Source organism: Somniosus microcephalus, chromosome 19 (assembly GCF_052327205.1).
Source record: "Somniosus microcephalus isolate GS21.2 chromosome 19, FLI_Smic_1.0, whole genome shotgun sequence".
In the NCBI taxonomy this organism is placed as follows: domain Eukaryota; kingdom Metazoa; phylum Chordata; class Chondrichthyes; order Squaliformes; family Somniosidae; genus Somniosus; species Somniosus microcephalus.
The window spans coordinates 38,614,361-38,641,885 of NC_141005.1; the positions used below are offsets into that span (position 1 = coordinate 38,614,361).

Sequence of the window (27,525 nt, forward strand, 5' to 3'; positions counted from 1 at the left end):
ACCATGGAACATATAACAACTCAATGCTCGATTTACAAATACGAAGGAGGCATCACAGCAATACACTCCGCTACTCCTGACGCAATTATGTGGCTTAACCACCTAAATGTAAAATTATGGTTGTTGCTCTATATCCACATCAGCCATACGAAATAGTAGCAGCAGCAGCAAGGACAGAGAGAGTCTGATGCATATCAATGTATAAGCAATGCCACATAAAAGCCATTGGTACTCTATCTATACAAAGTTTTGTGTATGTAAGAAATTAAGAGATGTAGGAATGCAAAGTGTCAAAAATGTTGTTCATTGATCCATGCTAACAACACATTATGTCACATGCTTGAAACAGGCCAATCACATCCGATAGATCAATTCCGCAAGACCACACAAGGCAACCGCTTTGGATTTTCCACCTACTTTGCATTTTTAATGATTTAATTACAAGATGCTACTAATTAAAGTGGCAGGGATCCAAGGTAAAACCAAGAAATAGATAAGAAATTGGCTGACGATAAGGAAGTAGTGGCTACAGGTTAAGGGAGTGATATTCACGTGAGAGAAGTGCTGAATGGAGTTTCCAAGGGGCTGGTGTCAGAACCTTCATTGTTTCTAATTTAAATTAATGTCTTAGATTCAGAAGTTCAATGCTAACACATCAAATTCATGTACGATATAAAACTAGGGAGGGAGAGGCAGCTGAAGCTGAGGAGGCAGCCAGGAAATACAAAATGTGTTAGACAAAAAACATTAATGGATAGAACAATGATAGATGAAACTTAATACAGATAAATTTGAACTATTGCATAAAGGATAAAAATGGGCAACGTAAGTACCCCCTGTAGTGTGAAATATATTGAAACTGCCACAGGCGAAGTTGAATGATCAACCGGGAACAGAGATTAGTAAACAAGGCACTTAACATCGTCAGTCACTGTGGAGCACCAAACAAAGTAAACAGAAGGCAGAACTATAGAGGCAAAACAGTAGACTACAAGTGGGAGCAAGTCATACTTAAAATATCCAGAGCCCTGGTCAAATCATACCTTAAATATGGAGTCCATTCTGATCACTGAGGTACAAGGGAAATATTCAAACCCTGGAGGCAGTGCACAGAAGAGCCACAAGGCAGATCTGCAGCATCAATGAACTGAGTTACAAGGATAGGCAACAACTACTTACATTTATATAGCGCATTTAACGTAGTGAAATGTCCCAAGGAATAACAGGAGTGTTATCAAACAAAATTTGAAATTGAGCCACATAAGGAGATATTCGGACAGGTGACCAGAAGCTTGGTCAAAGAAGTAGGTTTTAAGAAGCATCTTGAAAAGGAGCAGAGGTAGAGAGGCAGAAAAGTTTAGGAAGAAAATTCCAGAGCTTTGGGCCTAGGCAGCTGAAGGCACGACCACCAACGGTGGAGCGATGAAAATCAGGGAAGTGCAAACAGTGAAGACAATATAGAAGGGACCTCAGAGGTATAAGGTAATAAATGGTTTAGAACAGGGAATTGCTTAACATTAGTTCAAATTTAAAATGGACAGTAGGTCAATGGGAACAGGTTCAAACTAACAAAAGACACTGGAGACTCATAACCAGAAAGTACTTCACAGAGAGTGATTAACACGTGGGATAGACTTCCATGTTGAGTAGTGGAGGGAAAAAACCATGTAATCATTCAAAAACAAAATCTGAATGCTGTGATGTGGGAAACTATAGGTTCTCCTTGGATGGGCGAGCTAGGATGGACCAACCTGTCTCCCTTGCCTGCATTGATCTTATGATATTGCGAAGAGTGGTTCATCAACAGTTCTCTGTCCCTGCTAAGGAATGGAACTCAGTATACTGGGAGAAATTACGCCTATGTCCCACTACCTCATGACACTATGCCTTCACACTGCACATAACAGCACCACTACATCATCATGTAGGTATGCATTTTCAATTTACCTGGAGAAGTCTTACAGTCTTGTAATGATTCACTTATAAAACTGATAAAACAAACTCCCAGTACACTAAAATGATTCACTTTATCAATTATATGTGCCTTTCATAACTACCTCAAGTGACTGTCAGTAGTACTTTTGAGATGAGTTAATAACTGTAAATTATCCTAAAAAGGAGTATTTAAGTTGTACTGCAAGTATTCCACCCAACTTCCTTCTTTAAACTGAGAAATGAACAATAAATGGAAGAGGTGGAAACAATTAACAGAAGATTACATCAAAGCCATCTACTAACTATAACCAGATGTCAACTCAGATGATGCAATTGTGAACTTAGCCTGATAACTTCATGGGAACTAGAAAATAGATAAGGGAGAACCAGTGGATGTGGTATATTTGGACTTTCAGAAGGCTTTCGATAAGGTCCTGCATAAGAGATTAGCGTGCAAAATTAAGGCACATGGAATTGGGGGCAAGGTACTGACTTGGATAGAGAACTGGTTGGCAGACAGAAAGCAAAGAGTTGGAATAAACGGGTCTTTTTCCGAGTGGCAGGCAGTGACTAGTGGGGTACCGCAGGGATCGGTCCTTGGACCCCAGCTATTCACAATATATATTAATGATCTAGACAAGGGAACTAGATGTAATATCTCCAAATTTGCAGACGACACAAAGCTGGGTGGGCGTGTGTGCTGTGGGGAGGATGCCGAGAAACTCCAGGATGATTTGGACAGGTTGGGTGATTGGGCAGAAGCAATATAATGTGGATAAATGCGAGGTTATACACTTTGGTAGCAAAAACAGGAAGGCAGATTATCTGAATGGCAATAGATTGGGAGAAGGGGAAGTGCAACGAGACCTGGGTGTCCTTGTGCACCGGTCGCTGAAGGTAAGCATGCAGGTGCAGCAGACGGTTAAGAAGGCAAATGGTATGTTGGCCTTCATAGTGAGAAGGTTTGAGTACAGGAACAAGGATGTCTTGCTGCAGTTGTACAGGGCCTTGGTGAGACCACATCTTGAGTATTGTGTGCAGTTTTGGTCGCCTTATCTGAGGAAGGATATTCTTGCCATGGAAGGAGTTCAGCGAAGATTCACCAGGCTGATACCTGGGATGGCAGGAATCACGTATGAGGAGAGATTGGATCGATTGGGCTTGTATTCGCTGGAGTTTAGAAGAATGAGAGGGGATCTCATCGAAACTTATAAAATTCTAACAGGACTAGACTGACTCGATGCTGGAAGGATGTTCCCGGTGGTCGGGGAGTCCAGAAGCAGGGGTCACAGTCTAAGGATAAGGGGTAGGCCATTTAGGACAGAAATGAGGAGGAATTTCTTCACCCAGAGAGTGGTGAACCTGTGGAATTCTCTACCACAGAAGGCAGTAGAGGCCAATTCATTAAATATATTCAAGAAGGAGTTAGATATATTTCTCAAGGCTAAAGGGATCAAGGGGTATGGGGAGAAAGCAGGGACCGGGTACTGAATTTGGATGATCAGCCATGATCGCATTGAATGGTGGAGCAGGCTCGAGGGGCCGAATGGCCTACTCCTGCTCCTATCTTCCATGTTTCTATGTTAACATAACTGACTGTTAGATGAAGTGTGTTCGATAAAGTGGGATGTTGTACATTCGATGTAATATCATTCTGTACACCACAGAAACAGGCCATTCAGCCCAACTGCTCTATGTCGGTGTTTATGCCCCACGCAAGCCACCTTCCACCCCTTTTCATCTAACCTCATCTGCATATCCTATTATTTTCTCTTTCATGTGTTCATCAAGCACCCCCTTAAATGCATTGTGTTTCACCAGAATTTTAAAAATTACTTATCAATTGTGAGTTATGCACATCAATAATTAACAGCTACAAGCATTTTTGAGCAAGACACTGTTCCAATCCCAAAACATCTGAATAACAAGAGTTTCCATGGCATTAGAAAAGTTTCTTTCTGGAAGCAGCAGGTTGTTCCAGTGAAACATGTCAATGGTTCTGAATGTAGGTCAAAGGAAGGATGGTTGCTGAGAGATAAGCTATGTTATCCTGATTAGCTAGTCCTGCCCAAATATTGGCAATGACACATTTTATTGTTTGTGTGGCCCTAATAGTCATGGGGATAAAATTAAATTTACAAACTAATCTCAGCACACAGCACAAAACAGGAAGGTTTGTCAGAAAAAGCAAATCTCGTCAAGGAACTGGAGGGTATTCAGACACAACGTTGTGTTGCTATGGTTTCAAGCGAAGAGAAAATAACAATGTGCTGGCTCACAAAGAAAGACTTGCATTTATGTAGTGCCCATCACAACCTCATAACACCCCAAAGCGCTTTACACTTCAAAAAGTACTTAATTGGCTGCAGTTACTTTTTTAATGTAGGAAACTCAGCAGCCAATTTGCGCACAGCAAGCTCCCACCCACCAACAACAATGTGATAATGACCAGATCATCTGTTTTAGTGATGTTGGTTGAGATATAAATATTAACCCGGACACTGGGAATAAATCCCCTGCTCCTCTTCGAAATAGTGTTATGGAATCCTTTACGTCCACCTGAGGGGGCCGACAGGGCCTCTATTTAACGGCTCAGTAACCCATAGCTTCCTTCTTGGGAGGGAGGGCTGAGGTCTTTAATTTCCTATCACCCCAACATATCACGTTGCTCCTTCAGGTACCTGTTGATATTGTACTGTGCGACAATGTTCCCTCTTATTTTTTTTTGGGTGGTGGAAACAGGCGGTCTTAGTGATGGCACGAATGTGTGGTCGGAAGCTCATTTCAGGCTCAAATATGACACCAAGGTGGCGAACAGTCTGGTTCAGCCTCAGGAAGTTGCCAGGGAGAGGGATGGAGTCAGTGACTAGGGAACGAAGTTTGTGGTGGAGACCAAAGACAATGGCTTTGGTTTCCCAATATTTAGTTGGGAGGAAATTTCTGCTCATCCAGTACTGGATGTCAGACACGCAGTCTGACAATTTAGAGACAGAGTAGGGGTCGAGAGAAGTGGTGGTGAAGTAGAGCTGGGTGTCATCAGCGTAAATGTGGAAACTGATGCTGTGTTTTCTGATGATGTCACTGAGAGGCAGAATGTCGATGAGAAATAGGAGGGGGCCAAGGGTAGATTCCTGGGGGGCACCAGAGGTAACTATGTGGGAGCGAGAAGAGCAGCCATTGCAGGTGATTCTCTGGCTACGACTGGATAGCTACGAGTGAAACCATGCGAGTGCAGTTCCACCCAGCTGGACGACTGTGGAGAGGCGTTGGAGGAGGATGGTGTGGTCAACCGTGTCAAAGGCTGCAGACAGGTTGAGAAGTATGAGAAGGGATAGTTTACTTTTGTCACATTCACAAAGGATGTCATTTGTGACTTTTAAGAGCCGTTTTGGTACTGTGGCGGGGCGGAAACTTGATTGGAGGGCTTCAAACATGGAGTTCTGGGAAAGATGGGCACGGATTGGGAGGCGACAGCACGTTCAAGGACCTTGGAGAGGAAAGGGAGGTTGGAGATGGGGCGGCAGATTTGAAGGAGAGGGGGACAGTACCCGAAGAGAGAGAACCGTTAACAGTATCAGCAGACATGGGAGCCAGGAAGGGAAGTTGGGTGGTCCAGCAGCTTAGTGGGAATAGGGTCGAGGGAGCAGGAGGTGGATCTCATGGACATGATGAGCTCGGAGAGGGCATATGGGGAGATAGGAGAGAAAGTAGAGAAAGATGAGAGTTCAGGGCTAGGACAGGGGGGCAGCCTTAGAGGAAGTTTGGCCCAGTGGGCTAGGGAAAGGGAGGGAAGCGGGAGAGGCAGCTGAATGGATGGTCTCAATCTTAGTGACAAAGAGGTCCATGAGTTCCTCGCACTTGTTGTTGGAGGTGAGGGCGGTGGAGACAGGGGTTTAAGAAGGCAGTTTGAAGTAGAGAAAAGCCGGGAGTTATCTTTACATTCCAGGATGATCCTGGAATAGTGAGCAGTTTTCGCAGACGAAAGCAGGACCCGATAGTGCTTTATGTGGTCCAGCCAGATCCGACGATGAATGGCTAAACCAGTTGCCTACCATAACCGTTCAAGTCTGCGTCCCTTGGACTTCAGGGAGCAGAGATGAGGGCTGTACCAAGGGGAAAGGCCAGGGTGAGAGAGAGTAATGGTTTTAATGGTTGAGGTGAGGGTGTGGTTGAGAAGATCGGTAGCTGTAGAAATGTCATGGTGAATGGAGGGCCAATGGCTAGACAGTTGGAATTTCGAAAGTGCAGTTGTAAGTGAATTGGGAGAGTTTTTTCCAGGGGTGGACACAGAAAGAAGTAGGGTTGGGAGGGGAAAGGGGGATGTGGGTGGAGAGCGATACAAGGAAGTGATCAGAGAAGGCTTTATCTGTGATTGACATGATGGGAGTAGCGAGGCCACGTGAAATGGCAAGGTCAAGGGGATGGCCGTGAATATGGGTTGGGGAGTTTATATGGAGGGAGAGATCAAGTGAGGACAGGAGGGCAGTGAACTCAAGGAGAGAGAACATGATGAATTGAGATGGAGGTTGAAATCACCGAGGATGAGAAGTTGCTCGGTGCAGAGGCAGAGGGAGGAAAGCATCGAAGATATCTCGGTGAGAAAATGTTAATAGTAATTGGGTGGGCAATAGAGAACGAGGATTTTAAATGAGGCGAGAGGGGTGGAACAAGGTGAGATGCTCAAAGGAGGAGAAAGTGCCAGAGGAGTAGAGGAACAGACCAAGGTGTGATTTGGTGATAACAGCCACACCGCATTCGCGACGGTCTGGGCGGGGCAAGTTTGTGGAAGGTATAGCCAGGCGGGAGGCTTCATTTAGGGGGAAGGCAGCACATGAAGTGTATATTCTTTTTTAAATCTACATACAATTGCACGCCATGGTCAATGTATATGATTTTTGATGTTTTGTTAATTTTGTTGAATGCTGTTGAACTCATTAAAATGTTGCTCATGTGGTCCTACAAGAGGGATTGTACACATACACACAGAAAGCTAAAGCAAGATAGCATAAATGAAATTAAACTCAAGTACATCAAGTATCTACTTCCTTCTAACCATGCATTTCCCAACAACAACCTCCCTTATGTCTGACTGCATCATTTTACGCCCAATAGGGCACGTCAAGCAACCTTTTCACATGCGTTTCCCAATGCAGATCTTTGTCCAGCCACAAGGAGGTATGTGCACACACTAGGTGTGTGATTGCTGTCCTTATATCAGTGGAAATGTGTGACCTCTGTTTGAGATCTCCCCTGAGGGCACGAGCGAGATCAGATCAGGATATTACTTTATGGGGAATCTTGGAAGGAAATCCACATGCCACATACACAACAGAGCAGCTCAGTGCACTTACACACTGTGCAACATTGGACCATATTGGATAGACTGTTAACTGTTAAATGCAACAGCCTACACTATTTTGAAAGTCTTACAAATATAAAAGCTAATAATAAAAGAAAATCACAAAGAACTAAAGCATCTATTGATTCATTTCACTACTACAACAAAATCACCTGGAATTGCAGACTTGATTTGACCAACAAAGGACAACATGAACAACCAAACATTGTGGGGGGGGGGGGGGGAAACACGTTGCTCCTGCTCACTAAGCTCATCATACAGACAGAGACATAAAGGCATTAAATTGAAGATTGGAGATGCTTACTCAAGACATTTAATGTATCCTAATGGGATTAGTTTTGTCCAAGTGCTAACAAACAGTTTGAGGATGTTAGGCAGTCATGGACTGATTGCATAAATTATTTTTCCGAGACAGATGGTCAACATGAAAAAAAGTCATTTTTGAAAATGATTCCACAAACCAGTGATCAAATAAAAGCAGCTGCCACTGTAATTGCACATACTGCTAAATGCTTCTTTTTTAAGTCTGTTACAATCTATTAGTAATTAATACACTTTTTTTTAAAAATGGACACAATCATACAGCTCTACACAATGCTAAGCTACAGAATGGTAGGATATGGGTATGTGGCCACAATTCTCCAAAAGTCAAGTTCTTGATCTGAACTGTACCATTAAGCTCCTGATCTCAACTGTACCACTATGGGGAGGTGCCCAAAGGATGCTGGGTGCTTCCCCGGGGTAAAGGAAACTGGGTTGGGAGGTGATGTAAGCCACCGCAGGTTGTTCTTGTGGATCTCCTCGTGACTGTATAAAACCCATCATCAGCAGAGGCCCGAGAGCAGGTCTCAAACTCATCCTCTTGGCTGGAGAAGCTGCAGGGATCTTTTAATGAAAAACAAAAATCACAGAGCTTGCCTTTTTTTAAAATCTGAACTATGCCTATTAAACATTAATAGTTGCTGGGAATTTTATATTATTGAAAGTTTTTTGAAGTTTAAAAAAAAATATATACACATATAATTTCACATACCCTAATTAATAGAGTGAGCAGGCAATTAAAGCAGACTCACTTTTTTTAGGGATATGCTTTGACATCACTTGCTATAGCAGATATCAGGAATTCACTGCTTTAGAAATTGTGGTTTGAAGTCACATCCTACCACTCTGACACATTGGACTGGACTTTTTTTCCACTGGATTCCAAACACAGCCACTTAAGGCACAGGATGTCTAATGAGAGGCAGTTATGTTATTTAGGTTAAATCCAATCATGCAGCTTAAGTATATTTAGCTGACAAAGTTTATATAAAAAAAAGGGTTTTCAGCAGTCCATCCAATGAAATAGACAATCCAATGGAAATCCTTCATTGTGTTTGAAAACGTGCACTACAATAAATTTAATTCTCACCTAAAAAAGCTGTGCACAAAATTCCTTACCCATTAGGGCTGCTTGAAATATTAATTGTAAATAAAACTCTGTTTCAAAGCACTTTAATCTACAAAGTCAATTCGCAAAAAAAAATCTAAAATGTTATGTAAAATCTGGCATAGACAGCAAATCCATTTACCATGTTTTGTGCGCCAGACAGTTCATACTGAAAGCCAATGCAAAGTTAAATCATGCATGCAAACAATAAAGGACAATGTGGGCACAGTTTCTACAGCTACCAATTCAAAAATATTAACAGCTTGCCAAATAAGAAAAGGTTTAGAGTCTTAAGATCCCCAGAACAGTATCTCAAACAAGTGTTTATTGCACTGTTCATGCAAACATGCACTTTTATTCATATGGCTTCATTACGTATTATTTTTCATGCACGCCTGATACACCTGTAAGCAGAAGCCACACAGCTTTCATACATTTGTTCATCTGGGGCGAAAGGGACTATCTCAAAAAAAAAAAATCACACAAACCCATTTCAGAGAGTCTTTCAAATGTACTTTAGTATTTTTAACAAACACATTTATAATTTTACTTTATTCACTGAATACTTTAACTGCAGAAATATTGTTCTATTTTTCCCCACTTGTTCACTAATTATGAATGTAACATCACTTTATATTCATGTTTACTTTTTCCCAATAAGTGGGTGTTTCTCCTGCAACTTGAGCAAATTCCACTTCATAGTAATATTAAAGTTACAGTATAAATCTGGAGTTAGAGCCCCACCAGACTCAGCACAGAAGTGTTGGAAGATCCCCTGGAAGAGGGAGTCTCAACATGACTTGGATTTGACATCCCATGGAGTATAACTCCAGTACAGTGTCAAACCAATTTTAAAAAGTGGTCAGGGGAGTCTTGGGAGTTCATTTAAATACTTAGGCAGGATGGGCAATACTTGCAACTTCCAAATGCAAGTTGACTTTATATATCGCCTTTAACGCAATCAAATGTTCCAAGACACTTCACGGGAGCATAAACTTGCAATAACTGACACCAAGCCAAAGAAGGAGATATTAGGACAGGTAACTAAAAACTTGGTCAAAGAGGAACGTTTTAAAAGGAGAGAGAGATGGAGAGGTTTAAGGAGGGAATTCCAGAGCACGGCCTAGATGGCTGAAGGCACGGCCACCAATGGTGGGGCGAAGGGAGTGGGGGGATGCACAAGAGACTAGAGTTGGAGGAATGCAGAGTTCTTGGTGGGTTGTAAGGCTGGAGGAGGTTACAGAGATAGAGAGGAGCGAGGCTGTGGAGGGATTTGAACACAAAATTATTTAATCCAAGAGAGGAGCTCTCTCAAAGGCAAAGAACTGCAGTTCAAGCTAGACAATGTAAAAGAACACAGGTGAGATCGCCCAGAAAATAATGGTCAGTCTGCTTGCAAGCTAATTGACAATATATTTGAACAAAATTATCTGATTCAGTGGTTCATAACATTTTTTTGGACTCGACTTGGTAAAAAATGCTGATGGAATTCTAGAAGGGTAATTTTAATCTAATCCGTCCAGCGGGAAACTGACGAGATTGGATCGACAACCCATTTTACACCCCGAAGTCAACGGAAAGTAAAATCAAGCAGAGAGTAATACGGGGGCCAAGTCCATCCCATCAGTTTCCCACCAGTAGGATTAGGTTAAAATTACCACCTTGGTTTTATCACAAGGTGTAGAGTATAAAAGCCAAGAGGTAATGACAACTCCATATAACATCTTAATAAGGCACAAGTTAGAGTGCTGTGTGCAGTATTGGGCTCCATACTATAGAAACGATATTGAGGCTTTAGGGAGGGTACAACACAGATTCACCAGCATGCTGCCTGGTACGAGGAAATACAAATACAAAGGAAGACTTGAAAAAGTGGGTTTATTTTGTTAGAATAACTCAAGATTATGGGGCGATATGATAGAAGTGATTAAAATTATGAAAGGATGGGACAAGGAATATAGAAGCAGACTGTTGCCAGTTGTTGTGGGGTCTAGAACAAGGGGCCATAGATGTAAGATCTAAGGGATTTAGAAGAGAAGAGAAACTTCTTTACATAGATAATCGTGAAGCTGTCTCAACTTCCAGGTTTAGTGATTGAGAAACAAACTATGTCAATATTCAAGGTTAGGTTGGATAAGTGGATCAAAGAAAAACAGGTGAAGAGATATGGGAACAGGGCAAGTAAAAGTGATTAGGACTATTTGCTTGCACGGAGGGTAAATGCCGACACAGACTGATTGTGCCAAATGGCCCATTTCTGTATTGTAACTTCTATGTAAAACCTCTCAGCCGCTAATGTCATTCTGGTAGCAGATACTGGTAATGGCAAGTCTACACTCATCTTGTTCACTGGTTTTTCACTCTCCCTTCTTCTACTTGTTTTTCTCACTCTCTCTCCTTCTACTTGCTCCCTCCTCCCGTTTTCATTGCTCTTGCCCTCCCCGCTTCAGTTTCTATCGGCTCTCCTCCCCACTCTTCCCTGCTCTGACTTTTCACTTTCCTTTCCCATCCATCTGTCTAAAAACTATTGCATAGGCAAAAAGAGGTATGTGCGAGTACCTGTTCAGGCTAGCTTCCTCGGTTTCAATGCAGGTCTCTCGCTCTGCACTCTGCTGCTGGGCATGGAAGGCTGGTCTGCAGATACTTTCTGACTTCCACAGGATGCAAGGATCTCTGTTTCACTGTCTTTATTGCACTCAGGTCTCTGTCGGTGTTCCCGGCTGTATCCCTGCCCAGTTCTGCCTCAGTCTCTCTTTCTCTTCCTCCCTGGTTTCCACTCTCCTGAACTCAGTCTGGTGTCTCCCCCTACACTCTCTTTATCATCACATTTTCCTTTCAGCCCTTATTGCTGCTGCTTATATCATTTCTCCCCGCCCCCCCCCCATGTTGATTTTCTGCTCTTAATTTCCCACAGGTGTACCAGCTGTCTCCACCCTGCCCAGCTGATTCCAATACTGCTCTTTCCCCCTAGTCCTCATGGGTGCCAGCTTTATCTCTTGGCGATTTTTTCGGCACTAAAAACGCATGCAGCTGCTGCCACTTGGAACAAGCACTAAAATGCAAGAACCAGAATGGTGTACCAGGCAGAGCTGGCTCACATCACCCTCCATTAAATATTGCCAAGATTTTCCAGATCGTCCAAGGCAGTGAATGCACTGTTATAAATGGGGTACTACCCAGGTGGAACTAATACTGTAACTACCACTCTCAGACCAGTAGCCACAGTTGTTCATTTTTTTTTTTATTCTCAGGAAGTGAGCGATGCAGGTATTTACTACCCATCCCTACTTGCCCTGACTGCCGAGTGGCTCATTAGACCACCTCAGAAGGTATTGAAGAGTCAACCACATAGTGTGAGACTGAAGTCATGTGTAGGCCAGACTAGGTAGGGGTGGCAGATAAGGATAGTAGCGAACCAGATGAGTTTTTAAAAATGACAATCTGGCAGCTTTTATGGTAATTTTTTTGTGACGTTAGCCCACAAATTACCAAAATTATTGAATTCAGAACTCACCATTGAATTCAATTCCACAAATTGCCATGGTGGAATTTGAACCCATTATCTCCAGCTTGCTGGTCTAATATCATAACTACCACACCACCTAAATGTGATATAAAATTAATAAACAATGGAAATTTACCCCATTTTGTCTTTTTGCTACAACATTCTAACTCAAAATCTACTCTTTTAAATAAGTGTAGAAAAATACTTTTTCCTGTAATCTAGAAAGTAATCGTAGGATTCAGGGAGTTAGGACAGAATTCTCATCAGATGGGCTTTGACATACACACAATTCATGAGTGGTCAGGGCTCACTTTCTGTCATTAGCATTTGTAAAGAAATGAACAGATGTCTGCTCGGATTTATTTTTTTTATTTTTTTTTAAAGGAGACACCACTAACCAAGTTTGCTGCACAGAAATTCAGCTGATGAGTTTTCAAAGTGGAAATGACCCTATTTCAATTTTAAAGGAGCTCCTATTTCCCCCCCCCCCCCCCCAAAGTGGTGAGCTGATCTTAGGAGGAATACTTCAAGTAAAAGTGGTTCTTTAATATGCCAAGTGCACAAGCATTGTGGCGTCCATTCCAGTTACACTGCGAGGGGAACTCCACAACAGGGGCAGCAACACAAAAACAACCGCCCATGTGCAAACTTGCAATTTTTACTTTTCACCAGTGGACTTTCCCCAATGGTTGAGGCCGTTCTGTACAGGCTAGCAAGCGGGAAACTGCTCGGCTGTGCTGGCACCAGTAGTCATTTACATTTACTGCTGTCTCCAGCAATTGAAGGTGTTCTCCGCTCCTCTGGTGGTAGCAACACTGCCTCCATTTACATTACAACGTTGCGACCAAAGTCAGAGCTGCTGTCTGCAGTAGCGGAATCATATACGGGGGTGTGACTTCGCATTATATTAGACGTTGATCATAAGGGAAACTGACTTTTAATCCCCTCCACCCTGGCTCCTCACTATTAAACAGGTCAGCCCTGTGTAAACTTATTTTAAAAATAAAAATCCAGGACACTAAACAAATGTGAATTCGCTATTTCTCTAAAGTCGCTTTTTCAATTAAATACATGGTCGCTTTGCACAATACACTAAGTGTGTGTGTACCAACAAGACTTTTAAAGACTTTCAAATGTCACATTCGCTCTAAATTGCAAAATAGTTAAATAGTTGAACACAAATTGAAAATCCCAAGCAAAAATTAAAAATTCTGACTTCATGAAATTCTAATAAATGGAGGAAGCACTAAAGTGGCTCAATTTCAACAAAACACTTTCCGCTTGCTCTCTGAATGTAAACCCAGTGACAATGTTATTCAACACTTTGTCCCAGGTGACTGAAGTTAATTACCTGACCTGCTATTAATTGGTTCCTGTGACGGTCTGTAATCCCAAAGAAATCTGAGCCGTCACGGTTTTTTTTAAATAATGAAAATCAATTAGTCTTCGCCCATTGTCGTCTTCTTCTTAGGCAGTGTCTACTATGGTCAATGTTCCGCAGAACTTTCCTCTCTTCTTAGCTTTAGTGTGCCGTCCGACAGACTGTTCCTCCCTACATTCTCACCATGTCAAGATCAAACTCATTGCACAGTCTCAGGCTCTAACTCATTCTTAATAATACTAGCATTAATATATGTCTCGTCATGTTAAAATGTCTTAAAGTGCTTCACATGGTGAATTATTTTCTGGAGTGCAGTGATTATTATTGTTATGTATGTGTGTTTTCCCCAAAACGTCAAAACCGTGGGATACGTTACCTCTCTCGCTATTTCCTTCCTCCGATAATTCTCAAGTTTTTACAATCCCAGGTTAGCATCACCTAATCATCACTTCTGGGTTCACCTCATTTCTTTTACTCTTCAAAATTGGTGGTGTCCTGCACTAACTGAGGTTTCGCAACAAAACAGGTATTGACAGTACAGGCATGCATAAATATTACTGGGTTGTCAGAACAAGCTCAACAAGATAGAACCAAACAAAAAAAGTAGAGGAAGGAAGATATTGTATCGGGAAACTGCGGAATAAAGAATATTTTCATGTACAGGTATAAAGAAATCTTGGCGTTAGGGTTAACTGCACAAATGGAATAAATCCTGCATTTCATAACTCCATTGAATGTTCTGATTATACAGCATATTAGCAAGTGATTCTCTCTTTAAATTGAGGAATATTACAAGCATGAAGGGCACTTGAATACACAGATTATGTGAGCTGTCTCTCACCTTGTGAGCAGCTGCCATCTTGAAAATCTGCTGAGTGGATGAAGGGTGCAATTTATGCGGCCTTCAGCCGAAACCAGAATATATTGAAGCAGAGTCAAGAAGCTGTTCTCTAAAGACAAAGAAACATTCTGCGGAGTCGTCACAATCCTGTTTTTAAAAAGTATTTTACAGATGCTGCGGTGGTGCCAAGCATTAAAAGAATGCTCATGTTCGCTACTAACCAATGGGAATGGACGTAGATTTGATTTGTGCTCCATTTAATTCCCTATCCAAGCTATACAAAACATGGAGGAATCAAATGATTCATAGCAGGGTTGGGGGGGGGTGGAAATTAGTGCTTCATGAGAGCTAGGTACTGGACTATTACTACTCAACCCAATATACATCGCCTCCACCTCCGACCTACTCTGGCTGGAGTATGTATGATCTACAGGATACACTATAGCAACTCATCAAACTTACGTCAACAGCACCTCTCTGCCCCATGTCCTCTACCAAGAAAGACAAGAGTAGCATCATCGTGGGAGCACCATCGCCTCCAAATAACACACCATCCTGACTTGGGCAAATTTGCTATTCAGTCAAAATCTTGCAATTCCCTACCTAACACCATCATCACATGGACTACAGCAGTTCAAGGAGAAGACCTGCCACAACCTTCTCTGGGCAGCTAGGTTGGACAATAAATTGACCACATACCGAGAACAAATGGGTCTCAGTGCTCCTGGGTTCAAAGTTTTTTAAAAATGTAACCACAGTTCATGTCATCCACTGACCAGTGCATGCGTGAATGGCAGACAAGAACAAAATCAGACTCAGCTATGATGTTCACCTCCCTCTCTCTCTCTCCAGTAAATAGCCTCTCGTCTAGACAAAATGACAAAAGGTGGCTACTGGCCCATCAAACCATACTGCAGCAAAAAGTCACTGAAATGAGGGAAGAAAAAATGAGAATCCCAAGGGGAAAAAAGTGCACTCAAGTATTTTTTTTTGTTTGAAATAAATTCATCTGCCTGCTCTTAATATTTATTGCCAGGACTGCCATTCTACAGCGATTTTATATACTGGCTACTAGCTTGAAACTAGACTAAAGTGAAGTTATACTATTGCTTCTGCATTGTTCCCCGGTAGGTAAGTAGAGCGCAGTGCTTACATACATGCACAGGGCTCTGATCACATGCATCCAACTGTCAGTTACATTTCTACTATTAATGAAGCACTAAAAACGTTTATAAAGTTTGCTTTGCACCAATTGCAGTTATACTGATGCTGGTGAAAAGTTGAAGCAGTGACAAACTACCTCTACTGACAGTGCTTGCCTAAATGTGATGTACCATCAATTCAACAACATCACTTCATTATACTGCAGTTTTTGAGCTGATGCAATACAGAAATATTATAACCAGGACATTAGAATTTGGACACTGGTACCTCATATCTTTTATGCATTTGGTATAGCACAGTTGTAATATGTTTTCACTTTATAAAGATGTTAAAAAATTTACACTATATTTATGGGATGCAAATCCTTTAGATACTGATGAGGAAATTTCTTCTGATACCAACGGGTAATGCTGAAACTAATTTTGATATCTAGGATATCACACCAATTATATAAAAAGAAAATGGTCTTCCAATTAATTCAATGTTTTATCCATTCTCTGCTCCCTTCATGCCACCATGCCATGCTCCTTCAGTTATAATAGTATGGGCTGAGAGTTTTGTATAGCTATCATAGGAGTGTACAGGACTAAAGATGACATTTGCCATCAAACTAGCAAGGACACTATCTGTGGGTGCATTTATGGCACTCCATCCGAAGTTGGCATTAAAGTAAAAATCTGCTCATATATATCTGACAGCCTGGTAAAAAAAGACAAAACTCACTGATGAGTAAGTAACCAAATCTGAATCACAGTCAAGGCTAGAGTTCAAATCCTGTTCCTCTGAATAGAAGTTTAATCTTGTAGCAATGGAGCTTTCCAAGCCACTTGGGCCTCAGCTATTTACAATCTATATTAATGACTTAGATGAAGGCATAGAGTGTAATGTATCCAAGTTTGCTGACAATACAAAGCTGGGTGGGAAAGTAAGTTGTGAGGAGAACACAAAGAGCCTGCAAAGGGATATAGACAGGTTAAGTGAGTGGGCAATAAGGTGGCAGATGGAGTATAATGTGGGGAAATGTGGGGTTATTCACTTTGGTAGGAAGAATAGAAAAACAGAATCTTTTTTAAATGGTGAGAAACTATTAAATGCTGGTGTTCAGAGAGAGTTAGGTGTCCTCGTACAGGAATCACAGAGAGTTAGCATGCAGATACAGCAAGCAATTAGGAAGGCAAATGGCATGTTGGCCTTTATTGCAAGGGGGTTGGAGTGCAAGAGTAACAAAGTCTTACTCCAATTGTGCTGGAGTGCTATGCACAGTTTTGGTCTCCTTATTTAAGGAAGGATATACTTGCCTTTGAGGCGGTGCAATGAAGGTTCACTAGATTGATTCCTGGGATGAGAGGGTTGTCCTATGATGAGAGGTTCAGTAGATTGGGCCTATACTCTCTGGAGTTTAGAAGAATGAGAGGGGATCTCATTGAAACATGTAAGATTCTGAGGGGGACTGACATAGTAGATACCGAGAGGTTGTTTCTCCTAGAAATAGGGGGCATAGTCTCAGGATAAAGGGTCGGCCATTTAAGAGTGAGATGAGGAGGAATTTCTTCACTCAGAGTTTTGAAGCTTTGGAATTCTCTACCCCAAAGTGTTGTGTCGTAGAGTATATTCAAGGCTGAGATAGATAGATTTTTGGACGCTAAGGGAATCAAGGGATATGGGGATCGGGCGGGAAAGTGGAGTTGTGGTCGAAGGTCAGCCATGATCCTATTGAATGACAGAGCAGGCTCGAGGGGCGGTATGGCCTACTCCTGTTCCTAATTCTTAGGTTCTCATGTTAGTACTGCAATGCATCCTAATGATTTGGTTTGTACTGACTGAGTATTTGGTTATGTAAGCCTAGCATTCACTGTATACTAGTATAACAAGCATTAAATTGATTTGGGAAATTTTCAAATCTACCACTTCTTGCATAAGAATATTTCTTTACTGTTGAAAAACATAATAACCAAATTTAGCTGAATTCATAAAAATATAAATTAAATTACATCTTCACACATTGACATTTACAGGCCAGCTAAGCAGCATTACTGCAGAAATATTTAAACTAAATTAGGAGAAGATTTTAATCCATTTTTAGTTTTGCTTCTAATCTTTCCAGTTTTCATATGCAGACTCACTTTAGACTGATTAGAACACTTTGTAATGTGGTCCTATTTAAGGCTGCAGTGATATTGCATCATTGTTTTGAGACCAGCAGTTATACTATGGACTGCGCATCAGACTCTGCCCACTAAGAGAGCTCAATACATGTGTTTGCATGCACATGTAGACTTCAATTCTCCCAGATGCTGTTTTTAATGTTAGCAGCAGCATCCACTTTAATAAAAATAGTTTGCAGTAAGTTTAGGAAGTGCCCAGGAGGTCCAAGAGACTGCCTGGCCACTTCTTAAACCCAGCTTCATACCACACTGTAGTTGTACACCACATGGTGCCAAGCCCTAGTGGCGGAGATGGCCTTCTGGGAGAGGGAAGAGTAGGAATAAGGGAAGGTCGCGCCCCTTGGCTTTAGCTTATTCTTGAATCGGAAAGTTATGCTGCCAGTTACTGAAAGCTAGCGCAGAGGCACAAAAAGTAATCAAAAAGGCTCTTGGAATGTTGAACTGCAAAAGTGAGGAAGTGATGCTTCAGTTGTACAGAGCCTTGGTCAAACCCCATTTGGAGTACTGCATTGAGTTTTGGGCACCGAACTTCAGGAAAGATATATTGGCCTTGGACGGGGTACAGCACAGATTCACCAGAATGATACCAGGGCTCAATTATGAGAATAGGTTGCATTAACTTGCCTTGTATTCCCTTGAGTTTAGAAGGTTGAGGGGTGACCTAATCGAGGTACTTAAAACGATTAAGGGATTCGATAGGGTAGACACAGAGAAACTACTTCCTCCGGTGGGGGAATCCAGAACAAGGAGGCATAGTCTTAAAATTAGAGCTCGGCCATTTTGGAGTGAAATCAGGAAGCACTTTTTCACAAAAAGGGTAGTGGAATGTCTCTTGATGCTGGGTCAATTGAAATTTTCAAGACCGAGTTTGACAGATTTTTATTAGATAAGAGTATCAAGGGATATGGGACAAAGGTGGGTAAATGGAGTTGAAGCATAGATCAGCAATTGAATGGCAGAATAGGCTCGAGGGGCTAAATGACCTACTCCTGTTCCTCTGTTCTGTGCCAATACACACTCAAAACCAACCTGCATGATCACAAAAATAGCAATATAAATACAGTCTAAAGTAGCAATTTATAACTTCAGATTGATATATATTATAAATAATCTGAAAGTACAAGACACAGATCCATCTCTTTCAGGAACATGCAAAACTTGATAAGTGACTGAATAAGGCGTCATTGCGGATGCACAAGATGATGATGATGTTATTTCTGCTGAAGATCATCAGTGTCCATGCAAGTACTAAAACTCCATTTAAAACATGAAATTAATGTTCGGTATTTAACCCTTCAGAGATTAAAATATTAACAGAAGATAAGATTTTAGAAACGATGTCCCCAATAATAATTAAATGGCTGTCTTTCACTGCCTTACTTTCTGCACAATGCTCAAAGTAATCTCCTTTGTCAAACACAATCTTGGGGTGGAATACCTACAGACGGCACTTTAAATCTGTATTTTAAATTAATGTAACTGATCTTCCTCACTTATGACGGTAAATTGTCTTCAGTTGTGCACACTTAGGGCCAAGATGTTGAAATAATTCAAGCGTATATAGTTCGAATTTCACTTACCAACAAACAGTTTTACATCCCTGACACTGAAATCGGTATCTGGTGTTCTGCAGTTAAAAGAAAAGATATTAAACCTTTATTCTCACATTCTTTCAGTTATGTAAAAAAAAAGTTTAATAAAACGAGATTATCAACTGAAAAATAAAGCGTAATCCCAATTCTTCGCCATTATAGCTAGGTGTGAACAGGCATACCCGATTGTCTTATTTACAGAGGGCTGTATTTCCCGCCCAGTTGTACATTCATTTACAATTTCACATTGCACGGGTGGGCGCTGGCTTTGTCCAATTGGAGGTTTCCATCTCGGACCCGAGATTTAACTCTGGGCTCCAAAGACTCAAAAAGCTGTTCAACCGATCAGGGGATTTGACACCCCGTGTACCATCCCAGCCATTTGTACAGATTCGCTGACCTGTTCGTGCTGTATTAATATGGATACATGGATTCATCTTTGAATTAATCTGTAAGGAACGACGATAAATCTTGTTCCTGACAGAGTTGTCCATCGTTACATGGCGAGAGGGATCTTTCCCTTTACACCTTATCATTCCTGCTTCAACACTAAAATTTACAGTATATTAAACTTAGGTGGCCCATACCAGCGACATTTTCCAATTAGACCCGTATTGCGGCACAAAAAAATCATGGTATTTCGCAAACCACTCCCGCCAACATATATATCCTTAAAATATAGGTCCGACATCAGAAAATACATTCTTTTAATGTGCATCAGCCGTCCACAGAAAATGGACTGCGGTTTAATTGGGACAGTTTCAGTTGGCAGAGCATTCACCATGCTGGTTTTTAGGTGGAAACTTCATGGGGGCAGCGGCCGATTGTGCTGGATAAGGAGACCATAAACTGTGCACAGTGCTCCAGCACAACGTCACCTCCCCCATCAAAAAACCTCCATGGTAGCTGAGTTGTAACTACATTTTGCTGCATCAATTAAAGTGTCACCTCCGGCCACCTTGGATGTTTTTAACACGTCTTTAAAGGGCTTCCACGTCAGGCAGACGAAAATGCTTCCGAAGCGCTTGCTTATTTGACACGATCTTTCCCAACCCCAATTTTGGATGATCGCGGAAATCGAATTTAACCGTATCGTGTTAAAGTTTGTTTTTTTCCCCTCGGCAGTGTAATTATGGTCGTCTGCCCAGGAATTTGTAAGATATTCAATTTTTGAAAAAGCAAAAATAAAGATTCGAGCGCAATCATTCTGTCTTAAGACGAGCTATGCCCGCAAGGCCTCGATTAAACAGATCACATGGATATTGAGGCTGCTGAGATCATGATTTAGGTGCGACACATCTGAAGATGCCACTGAGAAAATACGTGCTGTGCTTTTTTCCTCTCCAGAATCACGTTCTCATCCTATTAGGGAAAGCGCCACATTCATATGTATCCGTTTGGGGATGTTAGGGACTCGCTGCAGTTTCCTCCAATGGAAATGCTGAAAAGTAGTTAAACTTTTAGAATTGCTGACTCCGGTGAAAATAAAGAGCCGTGGAGAAGTTCCCGTATTTAAATCTCCTTTGGCATTCTTCCGTGTGCCTGGTCGGGCAAAGGGTTAATGAGAGTTTCTGCAGTGTGTGTACTGAACGAGTGTAACTCGGTAGGATACGCAACTGGAGATTCAAATTGCCTCTCTTCAGAATCACGGTAGCATCGCCGTATCAGTTAGTTTAATGCGGTGTACTTGCTGACAGATAGATGTGTGGCGGAATCTGGAGTCCCATCAAATTATTGAATCTGGATGATGGAAACCGAATCTTGCTCTAGAAAGGGCCCGTATTCATATCTTTCAGCTGTTGCTGTGACCAGACTTCAATAGCAACTACCCCTTATTCTCGTCATAAAGAAGGGAGACTATCATTTGGGGTGGGGGGATGAATTCTCCGATTCTGTTAACGTCTCACAAATACACATACGAGCTCTGTATTAGGTCCGTTTTAGTCCCTTTTCTGGTCACGAATGTATAGCAAATGACGTCAAGGGAGATACGTGCCAAACACAAACATATCGATGGCATTTGCTGAAATTGTTAAGAAACAGTACTGAATAAATGTAATCTAAACGTATTAGAAAACTTACTTGATTCCTAGACCATCTTTGTCCCTGAAGATAATGGGGACCTTGATAGTCTCTCTCTGCACATATTCAAGGGTAAAATCTGTTGCAACATACAGTAAAACTTAACTTTAGGAGAGAAGTGAGAAAAGTCATCCCAACAATATATAAAGTTTACCAAAAAATCGCTGCCTATAGGCACTGTTAGATTGAACAGGGATTTGCCCAGGACTCTTTATTTTACGCCTTCATATATTAAACCGAGTTAAGATCAATGCAGCGCTTCATATGAATCCGCAGAATCAAAAATGCACCGCTGTTTACCAATGTCTCTCCATTGAGCCTATGTTGACTACCATTTGTTTAAAAAAAATTGGCAGTCGCTTTGATTCGCTCTCCCGCCCCCCACCCCCATGTAACGCTGGCCAAATCCCTGTTGGACAAAATTGCTGCAAATACAAACGGTTCAGACAATAGCAACATGCAAATTATAAAAGAAAATAAACGATATCAGCAGGTCTACGTATAGTTATTTTATTTTGATAGGTTAAGGGTATTTACAACCCACACAGCTACATACAACATTACGGTTCTCCGTTCTCACAAAAGATACAGCCGTATTTATTTATTTTTTTAAAAATAAATTCTCAATAGTTTTCCTGTGTTTCAGATGACATCTCATTTTGAAATTGATCACATTTTATTCACAGGGGAAAAAAAATAAGAGTTGGATTGTGAGATAATGACGATACTCGTCAAACTCTGAAGTCATAGTCTGCCTTCACGGCGGGAATTTCGAGACTGAGGCAGAGTCCACTGACCAGGCAAGCTGCAGTACTGCTACCGTCGCAAGCTTTACGAGTTATACTGTACATTAAAAAAAAAACACCTCTCTCCCAATTCTTACCTTTTCCTTTCATAAATTGCACGTAACTTGAACTGTATGAGTCACTACTAAGCTTTTCCTCCACATCAAAAGTCCTCATGCTGGCTATGTCATCGTCTGAGAGGTCCTCATTGTCATACCGCCTTCTACAAAATGTGCGCTATAAACAGAACAGAACCAGACCTAGATGTAACGCTACACCAGTGTTGAACCTACAGCCATTTAAAATATTAGATTTTATAATGAAACACTGTATTTGTGTATTGGCTAGGTATTAAATTTAACCTTATGAATGTGCATTTTTTTCGGCAACACGATCAGCTTATACAACACGACTAAAAGTTTACATTTGTATATGGGGCGGACGCACTGAATGGAGGAACAGGACGTACTTCATATGCAAAACTCATAACATGATTAGTACTAACTGTCCTTGAAGGATGAATTAGAAGTACCTTTAACATCATAATAGATTTACAAACGTTCATTTATCAATTTAAAGACATTTACGACACTTATGCAATAGTGCATTTTAATGAAGCCGTCCCATTGCGGTCCTTTCTTCGTACATTTGCATTTTAATCGTGTTTATGTGCATTTTTTCATCTTTTTAAGATTACAAACATTGCAATTGTTGGAATAATTTCACAATTCGTGGTCCAGTTTTTAAAGCAGCGTGATATTGTATACACTTTGCATTAGGCTCCTGCTGAAGCACCTTTCAAGACCTGCTGTGTTATATTACTCGACATTTGCTCACGTTCGAGAAGTGATCAGATATAAAAGTGAAATCACGATGCAAACGGTGCTGGAATTCAATTTGCTGCAAATACTTTTGCAAACACTAACGGTCTGATCTTAGACCAAGTGGGCGCCCGTTCCGAGCAAATTCGAGGCGAGTTTCACACAGCAAGATTTGAATGCAATTGCATATAAATTAGGGCGGGGTGAGCTTGCATGCAAAACAAAAATAAAACGGAAAAGTGAAGTTTCAGTGTCCTCATTTTAAACTGATTTTTTTTTAAGGCGGCAGGGTTTTGTAAACATGGATCATTTTTTTTGCCAGCTCCCTGGTCGCTAGGCGTCTGATTCGAGCGAATACGAGACGAGTTTGAAAAGCACAAAATCAGTCCTTCGGTATTCGGCTTTTCGGCACGTCTCTGGGGTGATTTTTTTAAAAACAGAAAGTCACTCGGAGGCAAGGTGAGGGCCGGAGATTTGGGGGTGTGGGGGGAAAAAACAGGAGGGTGAAAATGCTTTTTTTGGGGGGGGGGCGGGGGGAGGAACTAGGCCGTCGAGCCTGGTTGTAAGATGGAAGAGGCCAGCGGGAAGCAGCGCTTCCTCCCGCAGACATTGTAAACACACCAGAGCCACTCACTTCAGGCCACTTCCCCTCACAACTTGGAACCGTAACTGGGGCGGAAAAAAATATAAGCGAGAGAAGGGGGGGAATTTTTTTTTTTTAAAGCCCCCCCTCCTCTTCCCCACACTGACCCCTCAGTATTAAACAGGAAGTCACTACCCTTCCACCCCCACCCCCAAAAAATATAATAAAAACAAACAAGAGGCCGTTTCAGCTCCAGTCACACCGTGACGAGTCTCCACTCCCCTCCCATCGATATCACTACTAGTAGCTGCACAGAGATCCTCTCACTCTCTCTCTTTTAATATGGCATAAAAACTCGTTACGTTACAAAAAACTACAGACCAATCTTCGTCCAGACTCTTTCTCTACATCCATTTTTGAGATAGCATTACTCTAAATCACCAATGCATCACCCAGGATTTTGTGAATCCAAATAACTTTCAGTCACTCTACAGCCCGTGTAAAAAGACACCATTTTTCTATAGGACTCTATTGCATATGACGTCATACATTTCCAAAGCCAGAAAACACCTTACGTCATGTCGTTTTCCCCTTTTTTTTCTATCTTTTTTTAATCAGGATTTTCTTTCCGTGCTCACGTACAAAAAAAAATAATTTAAAAAAAATCCTCTCCGTTTTGCAGGTGATTACAATAAAGCTTATTTTCTCCTCCTCCTGTTTAAATTTGCATTAGGGGGGTTTGCGTGTCCCCGCAGTTTGAGCACGAATTGAGAGAGAGAGAGAGGAGCACGCACGCACAGCGCCGCTTGCACCACTTCCCTGTGATCGGAATGATCCAAGCGAAAGATGATCCCGGATCATGTTCGCCTGCGCCTTGCATACCGTGCTCAAAGAAATGCATCACCACAGCCCCGCCAGGCTTAACTGGCTGGCCGGCACCCTTTCGATTTCAAGTTCAAGCTGTAGCAGTCAACCAGATGACACTCTGGAAATAAATTCTATGTTGCACATTCTTCGGTACACGCAGACCCGTGTGTGTGTGTGTGGCAGAAAAAAGTACCGGGAACTGTCAACTACTAATACCTGGTTAAAGGTCAATGGTAAATCTTGGTATTAAGTTACCTATTCACCCTACGTTGACTTGCTAAAAATTCAGTCCGCAACTTTTGATTTTTTTAAACAACTTCTCAGCAAATTTTTGTTTCTTACTAAAATTAAATTAAAAACAAGCCTAACCTTTTCTTCGCCGAGGTGAAATTCTTAAGTGATAATAAACAAATCTATGCACAGATTTATTCGTCACGGTCTAGAGAATGCGCATCGTCTGCTGCCCTCAATCTAGTGTTTTTTAATTCCATAACAATTTGTAGTTCATGAATTTGTCTTCGCCTTGTCACGGTCGCAAATTTCGTTGTAAAATAGTAATATTTACAGAAATATTTTTTTTTACTCCTAGTGACAACTTCAAAGCCGATTTCTTCATCAATCAAACTATCTTAAAGCACCAATACATTCACCCTTTGGAAAACTTTAATGAAAGCCATTTACTAATACGAATGTATGCGTTAAGGAGAAGCTTCTGTAGGATTCGATTATCATATAAAAACTATATAATCAATGTTCATACTTGGCCATTATTTTCTTTGACCTTTATGGAAGCTAAGGACATCTCTAAAAAAAAATAGGCACTTTTAAAATAGTTTTCCATTCCATCCAGTTTCCAACTGTTGCTTCATGAACGGATGACATTGAATGGAGAATATGGGATCTTGCTGTGACGGCACAGGTGAGCGGGAAATACATGCCTGGGTAATAACTAGCACCTCCTAGTGGCTGGCTTTAGGGGCAGTAACTGCTCTGGAAGCTGGTTTCATATATCCAGCAGCAAAAACGTAAAGATAATTTGGACTGAAAAATCAGTATAAATGACCATGAAAAGCAACTCAGAAAAAAATTATTTAAAAAATACATTTAAAGTACTTGGAGACACCCAGGTCTCTGTAGATCTATAATCAGTTGCTAAAAGATTCACAAGAATGGCACCAGATAACTTTTCCATTCAAATTCCACCTCATCCCTTCTCCAGCCAGCTTAGCTATGAGCAGGGTATTCAGTATTGTGAATTATGAGGTCAGACCTGCAACCTACTACATACATGTCAAATTTCCTCGACTTGATTGAGCCATATCTTCACTGACACTGCTTGATGGCACACAGCCTCCTTCAGAAATTATTTCAGTATTATTAATTGACTGTCTGACAAGAGGTTAACTTTTAGTGACATAAGTTATACCTGTTCTGCCCTCCTGCCATACATTGAAACTCCATCCATCGTGGCCTAGAATGGATGAAACTCAATCCTAAAAAGCAGCCATCTTGTGACTCAAACTCATGACTATCTGGTTCAGAGGAAGGCATTCAACTGCCTGTGGTACTGGGACAACTTTAGGTATCTTTCTATTGATAAATAAGCAACAGGAATAACGTTACCATTTTAACATCACTAACCTCAAACCCAGATTATGGACCCTGATGAAAAACAGCCATCTTTCAAAGACAAGGTTTTAATGTGCGATTAAAAAGAAAGACTTGGATTTATATAGCGTCTTTCACGACCAAGGATGTCCAAAAGTGCTTTACAGCCAATGAAGTACTTTTGAAGTGTAGTCACTGTTGTAATGTAGGAAACGCAGCTGCCAATTTGTGCACAGCAAGGACCCACAAACAGCAATGAGAAGATAATCTTTTTTTTTGTGATACTGATTGAGGGATAAATATTGGCCAGGACACCAGGGATAACTCCCCTGCTCTTCTTCAAAATAGTGCCATGGGATCTTAAACATCAAGCTAAGAGGGCAGACGGGGGCCTCGGTTTAGTGTCTCATCTGAAAGACGGCACCTCCGACAGCGCAGCACTCCCTCAATACTGAACTAGACTGTCAGCCTAGATTTTTGTGCTCAAGTCTCTGGAGTAGGACTTGAACCCACAACCTTCTGACTCAGAGGCAAAAGTGCTACCAACTGAGCCACAGCGGACACTAATTTCCTTTTGTATTTACAGAACCAACCCTCAATTAACCTTACAACCTACAAAACGACTCACCTTCATTCCTAGGGTGTCATCTTTCTTCAAGATAAAAGACCACTTACTTCCCATCATAGACTGGACATGAAAGTTCTCCCCCTCTCCAGCCCTACATGAAGCAAGTGTGAAGACAGTGTAGGTTTTAAGTCAGAACAACCAATGACCCTTGATGGTCAATCTAGTTAATGAATTCACCTACATACTATATATACACACATCATCATCCCCAACTGCAGCTTTTGCAACTCTAAGGACCAATGATATACACAACTCACAAACTAAAGCTCTTACCCTTAAACAGAGGTACCATTGGAAGCATTGGACGGAAGAATATGCCCACCTATCCTCCCTTAAGGAATGAGCTCCCAAGTTCCTGATACAGTTCAGTGCACCATACTTGTAATTAATTTCATCTTCTGAATGCCATGGCTGGACACCACAAAATGTGTTAATTGCCTTCTATACATATGGTCATTCTCATCATTTTAACATAGCTCAATCTCCAAATCCAAATAAACACTCATCCAAGCACTTTATATAAACACTGCAGCTAATTTCCCCCCATTTAGCATTGTAAGTTTTAAGTATGGAACCTTGCCTACACAGGCTCTTTCAAGGGCCGCACTGTCAAATGCAAACTTTTGAGTGCACTTTCTCCTAAAAGATCTTTATGCTATCGGACATAAATTGGTCAATACAGAATGTCTGAGAAACACATCTTCAACCAAATAAAATTTCTCAGAATTATTGTTGCCACCTTTGTCCAGGTTGTGTGAATCATCCTGGGTATCAGGAAAT

General features: G+C 41.3%; 1 protein-coding gene across 10 annotated transcripts in view; it reads right to left on the reverse strand.

Annotated features, from left to right (window-relative positions):
- The window catches only part of LOC147104347 (lysine-specific demethylase 2B-like), a 210,122-nt gene extending 183,279 nt beyond the window's left edge, over positions 1-26,843 (reverse strand). For 5 of the 10 annotated variants that reach the window (XM_085961615.1, XM_085961613.1, XM_085961611.1 and 2 more), the window contains exons 1-4: positions 26,746-26,843; positions 22,337-22,475; positions 21,454-21,532; positions 19,360-19,406 (exon numbers count right to left, since the gene is read on the reverse strand). In XM_085961615.1, the coding sequence (XP_085817741.1) occupies positions 19,360-19,406; positions 21,454-21,532; positions 22,337-22,475; positions 26,746-26,802 (322 nt within the window). In that variant the 5' untranslated portion in view covers positions 26,803-26,843. Of the gene's footprint in view, positions 1-19,359; positions 19,407-21,453; positions 21,533-22,336; positions 22,476-24,023; positions 24,196-24,217; positions 24,460-24,524; positions 24,630-26,745 lie in introns of those variants that run through there. The other 5 variants (XM_085961617.1, XM_085961616.1, XM_085961614.1 and 2 more) reach the window with 3 other exon arrangements.
- Positions 26,844-27,525: the final 682 nt, after the last annotated feature.